The sequence below is a fragment of the Paramisgurnus dabryanus genome, chromosome 16, assembly GCF_030506205.2.
Source record: "Paramisgurnus dabryanus chromosome 16, PD_genome_1.1, whole genome shotgun sequence".
NCBI classification, from domain to species: domain Eukaryota; kingdom Metazoa; phylum Chordata; class Actinopteri; order Cypriniformes; family Cobitidae; genus Paramisgurnus; species Paramisgurnus dabryanus.
The window spans coordinates 21,698,624-21,710,523 of record NC_133352.1 but is presented as its reverse complement, the minus strand read 5'-3'; the positions used below and the strand labels follow the sequence as shown (position 1 = coordinate 21,710,523).

Below are 11,900 nucleotides of genomic sequence, written 5' to 3'. Positions count from 1 at the left end.
TTTGTATTAACTTTTATAAAATGTTGTTAAATTCCTCTGAAATCACAAATTATATATATAATAAAATATATATATATATATATATATATATATATATATATATATATATATTTTGCAGTGTGAGCCATTTTAGGATACATTAAACACACAATAAGCATTTTGAACCAAACCAAGTGATTTGTTAATTTATTACAAAACAATCAATTATTTTATTATAAAAACAAGCTTTGCTTTACAAAAATCAGCAGTCATCAAATGGTAAAACTGACCCAAAACAATTAATTCTGAATACAGTGCATATGCGTGGATGTGTTTAGAGAGGTTTACACTCCAAGTCCAGTACTACATGACTGATATGTGGTGCATATGTCTTAACATGCTCTATGTGCCTGATGTTAGTCTTCCATTTGCCTCCGGTGATGTCTAACAAGAGAGTACAGATGCGACTGGCTGTGTCTGTAGCCCAGGCCGCCCACACTTCCATATCTCTCTGGATCCTCAGAGGAGTTTCTTCAACATCTGTAGCAGATGAATGTTCAGGTGTTTCATTGCGTAAAGGTGCTGTGACGTTTTGGTGGATGTGCAGTATTCCTCCAGTGTCTCTCTTTAGCAGGCGGCATGCCACAGGCCAACCCTCCTCTGAACTTGGTATGAGGCCCAAATTAACTCGATCAGCAAGATTACTTAAAGGTAGCTAACAAAGATGTTCAAAGAGTTTATTTATAATAACAGTTGCACAGCTGGAAATGCTCACACAGTACGTACTTAAAATCATTGCTTTATCGGTTTATCCAAATGACCTCTTCTATAGTATTTATTCTCATCCATAACAATGCTGAAATTATATTTGAAACTTAAGTGGACTGCATTTGTATTTTAATGTACAAAGCTGTTATCGTCACCTGTCTGTTGTCTCCCTGATGGACTGTGCAGCGGTCCGACACCCCATTGATCTGAAGGTTTCTGTGAAGAGCCTTTATTGCATCTGGGTTCCATTCACAAGCATGCACATGTGAAGCCTTAGCATGTACCAGATATGGAAGAGTGAAGTAGCCAATCCCTGTACAACGGAGCAAATTAACTCATAAATCTCAAGTGCATAAAAACATCTAAACTCTGATATTGCAGAAATAAAGCATTGCATTCACCTGCATATAAGTCAACCACAGTCTCTCCACTGCAGTAGAAAGAGGCTATTCGGAGCTTCTCTGTTATATTCCCAGAAGAGAACATACATTTGGTGATATCAAACTCGTACCTAAAATGTTAGGCAGGCAGATAAGTTTATTTCATATTTTGACATCACATTTTTTAAACATGTGACAACCTATGTGTTACCTAATGTGGTTATCAATGTGTGTTACATAGCTGCTGTCTCCCAAAAGCATTACCACCATAGGTGTGCGAAACCCATCCTTAGAAATCTTTTTAATTTGTGCTAGACGTTTCACTCCCAAGATCTGGGCAACCAGCGTCCAGAATTCCAATCCTAAAATAAATCACAAATGTGTCAGTGCTTAAAACACATTTTATATAATAAAACATATTTGCTAAAATGACTTATGTGATGTTAAATTGAAATATGACAAACATTATTACATTATTTTAATTGTAATAAAAATCTGTAAATAATTATATTCTTTGATAACACAATATTAGACTTACAGAAAGTTTGAAAAAAAAAACACAGTTAAAAAATATAAAAGCTCACGCACCAATTTCTTTCCATATTGTGTTGGAGAAGCATCCTTCACCAAACAGGATAAGATCTCCATGACACTGCCAGCGACTTGGGATATCTCTCTCTAGATCCACACTCCACGTTTCTCCTTTGGAAATCAACAGGGCCTGTGCAGACTCCACGAGTCTCTCATTGAAAGACTTAACTTTACCCTTCTTTGAAAATGGGGGAGCCTAAAAAAAATAAAGGCATAGTTATGTTTAGTTACTGCAAACATCTCAAGGGATGCACATATATTTAACAATGTCTTACCTTGACAGTGTTAACCAGAAGTGACTGCTCACCTGAATATTAACAATTTCACAAATGCTGTCCTCTGCGACATATTCCTTTATAGCCACCAGATCCAGCTGTGGCAGAACGGATGCTATCACAGGAAAGCTTACAGTCCCGTCGGGGTGTTTTTGAGGACAATATTTACGATCCAGAAAACCTTTTAACAGTAAGTATTTCCTGTGGAACAGTTCAACATCTTAAAACACCGGCGAGTTATTACATAAAACACACAAATGTAACACTACTGGAGTTAACTAGTTTTAGCGTTTCTGCAACCCACCTGTACAGTTGTGCATGGCGCTGCGGCACTTTTAAACACGGAATTACAACCATTTTTTGGTAGCGTGAGAAAGTCAATATTTTCTTGACCCAGACATTAGGTTACATCAAACACTGTAAGACAAGTATTAATGTTTAACACGGGACATATAGCCTACTGGAGATCAATAAAACACATTTGCCTTCGAGCGAGAGGGAACCGATCATGTTCATCCTTGTTCCTGGTCGGACTGTCACCAGTATTGCACACGTTGAAAAACAGTTGTCAAGTTGTAGATCGCTATGATTATACAATTATTTAAACAAGGACATTTAAAAATTTAGCGCAGATCCATATACGTTTGTTGTGCTTTTATAGACTAACAATAATATATCATCTTAATAACAAAAATGTGAACTCACTACATCCCTCAAACGATAGATGGCAGCATACTTCAACTTTTACCGCGAAAAACGTCCGTCTGTAGCCGAAGAAATTTCGTCCGTCCAATCACAGCACGTCGTAAACAGTATTAAAACGAGTCGAGGTAAGGATAGTAAATTGTATATTTAATGACTAATAGATGTATTGACTAATAAACTTATGCTTTATTCTGGTTTATCCAAAGTTGCTAAACAGATTTGTTAAATATTATTCTAACTAATGTAATGTATACAACAGAATTTATTCACTAACGTTATTCAGTCCTAGTATTTGCCACTGTTTACCTCTGTTTTACTAGATGTCGGCAAACAGCTGTGTCACATCTGTCCGACTTGATTCCCTCAAGCAAGCGGACAAACCCCAGGTCCATTTGTTGCCTTGTGAAATTGAGCATGATGGACCTGCTGAAGTCTTGACATATTTTACTTCCACTACAAAGGAACGCAAGCACGGTTAGCCGCTTAACACTAAACTGTTCAAAACATATTAGTTTTTAAAACTTCACTAGATAAAGATAACATTTTGTTTGCAGAAATGTCCGTATCATTTAGGGGACGAGGGCTAAAAGGTCAAGAGCTACACTGCCCACAAGGATACACAGGACTGGTGCTGAAAGAAACTCAGAAACCTGCATCAGATCAAGAGGTAACGTTAACTATTCTGCTCTGTATTTTTCATTTTAAAACATTTACTGACAAGTCTTAATATCATATAGTTAGAAAAATACACCACAAGACAAATGTTTTATATTCCCATACATTATATAACAATAATACATTAATTGAAACTATGAAATACACTATAAATGCAACAATTATGTTGTAACTAAAGAAAATCACAAAATAATATTTTATTGTGATATTTTTCCATTTTAAAGGAGCCACCAATTGACAGGAATTGGGAATTTTTATCAACCAGTTTCTTGAAATTATTTTTAAACAGTATTAGAGTTACCATCTATTATGGGCTCTTATTACGGATTTTTCTTTATCTTAATCATCAATTTCAAAAACATTAAAAATAAAATGTTACTTTTTAAGCAAATAAATATGCTGGCAAAATTATTTCTTCTACAAATCAAATATCAAACATTAAGGCTTATGCCTTTAGATTAGTTTATAAGAAAGTGTAAAAGATCGTAATAATTATTTCATGTCATTTGATCCTAAACTTTTCACCAGTATTATGTTTATATGAAACTTTAGTAACTGTTATATATATTTTTGCTTACTTCTTAGGACAGAACAGTAAAAGTGTCTTCAGTGTTTCACAATTTCACGTACTGGAATTTGGAGACACCACCGACATCTGATGATGGAGTTGTGATGGCAATGGCATGGTCCCAGCTAGCAGAGGCAGTGAGTAACATTTGATAATGTGCGGTTTTAATATTTAACTCTTAATTAAAATATATGTAATATTGATTATTTGCAAATGTTATCTCTTGCAGATACATGGACAAGTTGACTGAGAGATTTATTTTATTATGGAAGCAACCATCTACTTCTCGAGTACAGTGTTACAGTTAAACAAATGTGAATATTATAATTTTCTTGAAGACAGAACCACATACTAAACAACTCACTTGTGATATTGACTGATATTTTAACGGAACAGTTAAGCCTGAGTAAAAATGTCACAATTTAATAATAAGTTAATTATATTATGACAATTAGATAACTATTAAAGTGTCTTGTTTTATTGCTTTCACTGCTGCTTCCTTGAATTTTTAACCATTACATATTGATATTCAGTTGTATTCAGCTTTCTATTTTACAGCAAAATAAAGGACAATGGCACAGAAATCTATTTTAATTAAATAACACTTCAAACAGTTTGTTTTACCATGGTAAAAACAAGATGCACATAATACACACATAGCACAGCTCTTCATGAAATTGATATGATGGACCTTCTTGTTTTTTACTGGTATCACAGCTACTGTACATTATATTTACGCATTTGGCATACCCTTTTATCCAAAGCAACTTAAAAATTTAAGAATCTCATGAAAAATTCCAACAGGTATCAAATGTATATATAATTAAAATAATTTTATAAAGATTTTTGTTTGTGTGCTGTGCACACCTAGTTTCATGTTTACTTAAGTATCTAATATTTCCATCCTCTCAGGGAAACATATAAATAAAAAACACAACAAATACAAGGACACTTTTTGTTGGAAAAACTGAAATGAGTATGTCCACATCAACTAGAAGTCCCAAATGATCTGTACACCAATGCTAAAAACATTTTCATAAAATGTTTCTGAACCGCACGTGTACTTGTCTTAAGTTAACCGTTTTATTCTTTAAAAGCACATGTCCTGTTTTTTTCAGGATTACACCCACGAAGAGTACCACAAAAGTGTGGAAGAGATGATTTTTAAATTCTGTTAAATGTCATTTTTCAATAGTTTTTGGCCAAAAAATGCAGCTATGTCTGGGGGGCAGGAGGAGGAGGTGGCGACGGAGGGTCAGACTCGACCCTGCTTCGTTTAACTGGAAGGCCCTGATTATGTGCCTTTCTGATGTGTCTGTATAAGTCTCCAGACTGTGTGTAACTACGGTAACAGTAGCTGCACTCATAAGGCCGCTCCCTGGTATGTACAATGGCGTGTCTTCGCAGTGTGTACGCACAGGAAAATGTCTTTCCGCATGTGTTACAGGTAGGTACATCCTCTACGTAATTCCCTAGAGAGTCCTGAAATTCCTCAAGGTACAATGCCTGCTGTTCAGACTGTGAATTGGTTGAAAAAAGGGATGATGGGAAGCCAGAATTATCTGCTGCAGAAGAACTCGCTCCATGTGGTGAAGGAGGAAAAGAGAGGGGCTCCTGATGGGGAAGGTGAATTAAAGTGTGGGCAGGTATGAACTGCGTGACTGCGAGCTCTTCGACATCATGGTTGCTGTCATCATAATCATCCCCGTGATCTAAATCTGTATTTCTCTTCTGACTGTTATCTGTAATCGATGTCTCATCCGTTTCATCAGATTCTGCATCAGAAATCACAATAGCCTCCACTTTCACCTTGACACAATCCTCATTTTCCTGTCCTACTGGCTCTGCTGACGTTTGGCAAAGACGTTTCTTACCTTTATACTGCAAGCTTCTTGCATTAGATGACATGTATCCTTGTTGTCTTTCTGTCTGGTTCTGATTGTGTTGTGATGATCCAGGATTTCCAGTACACTGTCCTTTATTCTGGACACGATTTGCTGTTGGACTCTGCTGACTGTTTACTCGAATGTGAGGTGCATTAGACACAGCGTGATCTTGGGTAGTCTTAGCGTTGTCTACCATGCTCAGCGCTGTTGCAGCGGCTACAACAGGTTGAGTGTCTGTGCCTGTCTGAATCATTTCTGTCGTACTGCACGGACTTGAAAGTGCAGACTCGAGGCTAGCTGACCTTGTAGATATTCTTGTCTTGTCAGGCCTAGATGAAGAACTATATGCAGGCAAACTTGGACAAGAATTGCTAACAGGTGGCTGGGAGTCAATTCCAAGTTGGGTACTGTCAGCCATCTCTGAACTTTCCACACCTGTAAGGACATCACCGTGTGCGAGATTTCCCATCGCTGCTTGTGTTTCAGTCTTAGTATCGGTATAAAATGACATCTGTTGGATGGACTGAGGACAATGTGTTACAGACAAGGAAAATGGTGGATTTCCAACTGTAAGTGCCCCATCTCTTCCTAACCCCCTATCTATCTCAGCAGCAGGGACATTATCTTCAGCTGAACCATCGGGATGTCCTTCCGTTTTAGCTGACTCGCTTGCTCCAACCTCTACCCTCGTGCTATCCGCCTCGGCCAAACCACGACCGTGCAGTCTTCTCTTACAAACTCGAACCACATCATTCATATGCAAGAAGCTGGCCGCAGCCAAAACGTCCTCTGGAGGGGGGTGGGCTTCCAGTCGCAGCAATCCCTCGTACATAAAATCAAGAAGCAACCCAAAGGCTTGAGGTGTCACTATGTCACCATTAATAGACACCGTGTCTCTCTGTGGACCTCCGTTGACTGTGCTGGTGTTCCCCCCTGACTGATCGGAGAAGAACATGTGGAAGAACGGGGAAAAAGATGCCAACAAGGCACGGTGAGCTACGAAACGCGTTGAGCCAACCTGTACAGTACAGTCACAAAGGAAACCTTGCAGACGTTGAGAGCGCAGGGTGTTCAAGAGCTGCTGGCTGTGTCCTGGAAACTCCATTGTAATAGATAACCTATGAATGAAATCAAATGTTAATCAATGTTTTCCAAAAAGCAATTTGTTATTATATAGTTAATCTGTTCAATAACAAATGTGATTTATGTAATTGTATAAAATTAAAATGTAGTATTATACAGAACCCAAGATGTTACCAACTTAAAAAATGTCAAAGAGACAAAGTCACCTTAAGTTAGATGTAATTATGCACTTTCAGATTAGTTTTGCCCATTCACAGATATACTCTGAACAGGTAAATCTACCACAATAAAACTTTTGTCGATCAAAGACATTGGAGTATAATAATCGTAAAATCAAAACATTAATTAACAATAAAGAGTCAACCTTTATTATACACCAGTAAATGAGTAATATAGGGAATACAACCCCTAAACTATCTGGTATTGCTTATAAAGAGCATCCTGCTATCATGATTTACTAAATCATAAAACTAAACCATACCTTGACCAGAACACCGTAGGTTAACCTCCAAAAAAACCCGTGGCATTAAAATATCCTCTACACGAGAACAAGTCCTATATTACTGTTTAATAATAACATTTGAATTGAAAGGTTAAAGCGCTACAATCGGGAATGTTTTTCTTTTAGGACAATACATCACGAACACATTTCTACGCGTGATGTGTTAATATAACGCGAACAGTGTGCTCTGCCATCTACCGGCGTGGAGAAGAGACGATCAGGCAGCAACGGTTGTGGCTAGAAAGGATACAGCTAAGGTCAAAATCTCGCTTGATGAGCACTACTTTAATCGTAATCATACCCCCAAACCTACCCCTAAACCCAACATTTCACGGGATTTAGGTACTAGCTGTATCACATCTAGCAAGAACCGCTGTTTTCATCCTACTCCCAAACCCTAAACACAACATCTCGCGATATTTGGCCGTAGTTGTATCCCATCTAGCAGAACCCACAGCAACTCTACATTTTACAAGTAAAAACGATCAGTTAAATACAAATAATATATTTATAATGAAAATTAATTATGAACCATTTTGTGAATTTGACTAAAATAACCATACTTATTAAATTATATTATATTATATTGTATTATTTACTTTAAGTGAATTATTGGTATTTTGATAATCAGTTTCAAGTTTTCTTACAAGCATAAGCAGTACGATATGTTATATCTGCTTGGTACGACTCTTCACACAGTACAATACACGATTCCATAACAGTAAATCTTTTAAAGAAAACAAGAAAATTAGGATAAAAACCTAACAGAAATACGAAAATAGGAATACACAATAATAGAATTATATATTCAGAAGAATTTAGTTTTTCGACTAGGCCATTTTTTATTAAATATTCCGCTAGAAATTTGGCAATGAACTTTTGTGTAATCGAGCTTCACGCATCACGCTTATGTGTTTACCCATGATGCTCCGCGCGCAGTCTGCGGCTCATTCAAAAATGGAGGAAAGTGAGAGAGATTCAGTGAGTGATCGCTGTCAGCCAGCTCATTCCCAGACATCTGAGCAGCAAACCATAAGCGAGATCTGTACTCAAACCCCAGAGGCTGACGAAGATGATACTAAAACTAAACTGGACATCAGTTCGGATCAGTTTGACCCACTTCTTGCTCTGTACTCCCCACAAGTGCCACTGCCATACCCCAATATCAAGTGCTTTAACAACATAGCCGAATACGAGAGCTTTATGAAAGGCGGCCGAGGCAGAGCAAAACCTGAAAATGTGGAGAAAAAGCTCAGAAAAGCACAGAAGGGTAAAGCAGATCCGGAGAGGATAGAGAGGCTAAAGAGACTTATGGTAAACAACCCGGTGAAGGAGGAGGAGGGAGAGGGAAGCGGAGTGAAGCGAACACCACGACAGAGAAAGACTTTGAAAAATGTGCTTACACGAATGCCACGTATGTTTCTCTATGTATTAACACTGAATTTTAACACATTACAAAGGATTTGTTCTATAAAGTGACAGGTGGAAAACGAATGGTAGACAGATTACAGTGTGTGTTTTTTTAACACAACTTCTGTCATTATTTACAGTGCATACTGGTAGTCCACTAGGAGAACTGAACAGATGTGTCCAGGAGAAAATCAGAGTCAAGGTTCACATACGAACCTTTAAAGGTCTACGAGGAGTGTGTTCTGGATTTGTGGTGGCATTTGATAAGTTCTGGAACCTGGTAAATATTAAAACATCATTATTTGGGAATGAATTAGTAATTTTTTTTCTCTGTAAATACTGATATTTACAAACAGCTGTTGGTCAATACTGATATTTGTTGGGCCAAAAAACCTAGTCTTAAAGGAATAGTTCACCCAAAAATGAAAATTCATCATTTTCTCCTCCTCATGTTGTTTTAAACCTGTATGAATTAAATTCATACACAAAGAAGATATTTTGATTAATGATGGTAAGCACAAAGCTGATTGTAAGAATTGACTTCCATAGTAGGAAAAACAAATATGATGGATTTCAATGGGTACCATCAACTGTGTGCTAACTGTCATTTATCCAGATATCTTCTTCATCATTTATCACAATACTTTCATAGTATTTGTTTTCCTACTATGGAAGTCTATTGTTACAATCAGCTGTGTGCTTAACATAATTTATCAAAATATCTTCTTTCGTGTTCATCAAAATAAAAAATTCATACAGGTTTAGAACAACATGAGGATGAGTAAATGATGACAGAATTTTTGAACTATCCATTTAAGTAGCAAGGGTATACTTGAAGAAAAAGACAAAAATACAGTAAATGTATGGCTCAAAATGATAGCTTTTCTTTTATGCCAAAAATCATTAGAATATTATGTAAAGTCTTGTTCCATGAAGATATTTTGTAAATTTCCTACCGTAAATTTGTCAAAACTCTATTGTTAGTTGATGCAGTTGCTAAAGACTTAATTTGCACAACTTTAAAGGCAGTTATTTCAATATTTGCATTTTTCACACCCTCAGATTCCAGATATTCAAATAGTTCTATCTCAGCCAAATATTGCCTTATCCTACACACTACATATCAAGGGAAAGCGTATTTATTTCGCTTTCAGAAGATGTATAGTTTTTTTTTTTTTTTTTTTTGCTGCATGAACAAATCATTTTCATTGAACAAGGATCGTGGAAAACATTATAAGAGAGGTAAAATAAGATTGAAAAAAAACCTACAAATAAGAATAAGACAACATGATATCATTCAGATGTTGTTTTTGCCATAAAATATTTTTTATTAACAAGGTTTAACTCCTATTTGAAAATCCATTGCTGTTGCTTTATGTGTCAAGTACATTTTGCTACTTTAGAAAGAGATGGACTGATTTATTTTTCACTAAAGACGACTAAAAACTATTAAACTGGTTATCTTAGCCTTTAACATGCCATATCCAAATTGCAGATGGTTTTTAACTGATCAAAATTGGTGCATCTCTACTGTATTCATTTCTTATTTTACTGTTGAATCTGATTATTTGTTTTCTCTTTACCTTACTGTTTTTGTTGGTACCAGGCAATGGTAGATGTGGATGAAACATACAGGGATCCCCTTTTGGGAGAGGCTCTCTACCATGAGAAAGCACTTACAGTCACAAGGGTAACCTTTCAATTTGAATGCATATTACAATTTTATCTCTCTTTTTGTCACTTTAACTTGTACAAGGGTAATATATGCATTTCATAGTTTGCTGGAGCTTTTCTTGCTTTTATATATTCCTCTTATTGTATATTGCTTAAAAAAAACCTAAATAATTAAATTCTTGTTTCTCTAACAGCTGTTTGAAAAGCTAAAAGTGCAAGAGACTGTGGCTTTGGCTGCAGTTGAGAAAAAGGGAGCAGCGTCCGATCCCCAATGTAGTTCATCTCAATATTATACCAAAGAGGAAAACAAGAAGTGCACTGACCCTAAACGTAACCAGGACGGATCCACGCTCTTGGAAAAAGACCAGTCAGTCCAAAAAACCTCAAATGTGACACAAAAACCTGAAATGAAGCGTCAGGTGTACGGAAGAGTTCACACGCGTCATGTCAATCAGCTTTTCATAAGAGGAGAAAATGTTCTGCTCGTAAACGTACAACAGGACTAAAATATTTATCGCTTTATAAATATTTATGGATTTGCAGTGAGGTCTGTAAGTGTATCATATTGATATGTATGTGAACAACAGAATGCATTTTACAGTTTGTTCATCGTACTGACTTGTTTCATTAAATGACCACTAGGGGGAAGCAAGACACCAATACTTAGTGAGTATAAATACCACACAATCAAAATAGACTAATGAACAGAAGTTGTTTTTTTATTATTGTCAGTAAATCTTGTTTTCAAATTCAAACCATTTAAAATGAATTTTCTGTCAGAAGTTTACCTTTTGCATTATGAAGAAATGACTGCTGAGTGGAGTGGTGAGTCTCAATGGATGTGAAACCGTATAAATGGGCTTTTTGAGCTGCATCTGGCACTAAAAGCTTTTTGTCTTTACGTCTCTGATTGCTATTTGAACTTGCAGCATGTCAGCCATTTACACATTACTGTATGAATTGTTTAAAAACCTTTGTATTTTTTGTATAGTGGTGTTATTGGGATAAATTGAGTTACATTTTGTATACAATGCTTAAAATATTTGTATTTCTGGACTTCATACTAGAACAAATAATGCCACAATTAATCTAATCATGATTTAAAATAGTTATGGTTTAATAAAACTGTAACACTTTACCATAATATTGTATTATTATTATTATTAGTCAGCAGTTTTATGACATTTTACAAAATTCATTAATTCATCATGAATTCTGTGTAATTAAACCTAAAAAACAAAATAAGGCTACTAACCAACTTTGTATATTGTTTAACTAAAATGTTGCATTTTTGACGTTTTTTGACATAAATTTTCTTTAGGGGGCATGCAAAGGAATGCATCATACACCAGGGGGGCCGCATGCTGAAAAAGTTTGAAAACCTGTACAGCATTTTTTAATCTT

At 36.1% G+C, this 11,900-nt stretch overlaps 4 protein-coding genes across 4 annotated transcripts; 2 read left to right on the top strand and 2 right to left on the bottom strand.

Annotated features, from left to right (window-relative positions):
• Positions 1–173: 173 nt before the first annotated feature.
• On the bottom strand, positions 174–2,544 carry trmt12 (tRNA methyltransferase 12 homolog). The gene is made up of 7 exons (XM_065272478.2): positions 2,298–2,544; positions 2,026–2,194; positions 1,716–1,914; positions 1,339–1,489; positions 1,149–1,258; positions 903–1,060; positions 174–694 (listed from the first exon to the last, which is right to left on the bottom strand). Exons 1-7 carry the CDS (start codon positions 2,348–2,350, stop codon positions 314–316), a joined length of 1,221 nt encoding a protein of 406 aa, XP_065128550.1. The 5' UTR covers positions 2,351–2,544; the 3' UTR covers positions 174–313.
• Positions 2,545–2,715: 171 nt separating this feature from the next.
• rnaseh2c (ribonuclease H2, subunit C) lies at positions 2,716–4,430 on the top strand. The gene is made up of 5 exons (XM_065272491.1): positions 2,716–2,823; positions 3,019–3,172; positions 3,253–3,365; positions 3,959–4,078; positions 4,171–4,430. Exons 2-5 carry the CDS (start codon positions 3,019–3,021, stop codon positions 4,189–4,191), a joined length of 408 nt encoding a protein of 135 aa, XP_065128563.1. The 5' UTR covers positions 2,716–2,823; the 3' UTR covers positions 4,192–4,430.
• Positions 4,431–4,517: 87 nt separating this feature from the next.
• Positions 4,518–7,562, bottom strand: zbtb3 (zinc finger and BTB domain containing 3). Its single transcript, XM_065272458.1, has 2 exons — positions 7,392–7,562; positions 4,518–6,945 (listed from the first exon to the last, which is right to left on the bottom strand). Exon 2 carries the CDS (start codon positions 6,930–6,932, stop codon positions 5,157–5,159), a length of 1,776 nt encoding a protein of 591 aa, XP_065128530.1. The 5' UTR covers positions 6,933–6,945; positions 7,392–7,562; the 3' UTR covers positions 4,518–5,156.
• An 801-nt stretch (positions 7,563–8,363) lies between these two features.
• Positions 8,364–11,636, top strand: lsm11 (LSM11, U7 small nuclear RNA associated). Its single transcript, XM_065272424.1, has 4 exons — positions 8,364–8,826; positions 8,963–9,102; positions 10,429–10,512; positions 10,691–11,636. Exons 1-4 carry the CDS (start codon positions 8,370–8,372, stop codon positions 11,000–11,002), a joined length of 993 nt encoding a protein of 330 aa, XP_065128496.1. The 5' UTR covers positions 8,364–8,369; the 3' UTR covers positions 11,003–11,636.
• Positions 11,637–11,900: the final 264 nt, after the last annotated feature.

Coding starts and splice junctions, on each gene's coding strand:
- lsm11 (XM_065272424.1), top strand. CDS start 8,370: ATGGAGGAAAGTGAGAGAGATTCAGTGAGTGATCGCTGTCAGCCAGCT. Junction 9,103..10,428: donor TTGATAAGTTCTGGAACCTG/GTAAATATTAAA, acceptor TGTTGGTACCAG/GCAATGGTAGATGTGGATGA. Junction 10,513..10,690: donor AAGCACTTACAGTCACAAGG/GTAACCTTTCAA, acceptor TTTCTCTAACAG/CTGTTTGAAAAGCTAAAAGT.
- rnaseh2c (XM_065272491.1), top strand. CDS start 3,019: ATGTCGGCAAACAGCTGTGTCACATCTGTCCGACTTGATTCCCTCAAG. Junction 3,173..3,252: donor TACAAAGGAACGCAAGCACG/GTTAGCCGCTTA, acceptor TTTTGTTTGCAG/AAATGTCCGTATCATTTAGG. Junction 4,079..4,170: donor GGTCCCAGCTAGCAGAGGCA/GTGAGTAACATT, acceptor TATCTCTTGCAG/ATACATGGACAAGTTGACTG.
- trmt12 (XM_065272478.2), bottom strand. CDS start 2,350: ATGGTTGTAATTCCGTGTTTAAAAGTGCCGCAGCGCCATGCACAACTG. Junction 1,061..1,148: donor TGTGGTTGACTTATATGCAG/GTGAATGCAATG, acceptor TCCGTTGTACAG/GGATTGGCTACTTCACTCTT. Junction 695..902: donor ATCAGGGAGACAACAGACAG/GTGACGATAACA, acceptor CATCTTTGTTAG/CTACCTTTAAGTAATCTTGC.
- zbtb3 (XM_065272458.1), bottom strand. CDS start 6,932: ATGGAGTTTCCAGGACACAGCCAGCAGCTCTTGAACACCCTGCGCTCT.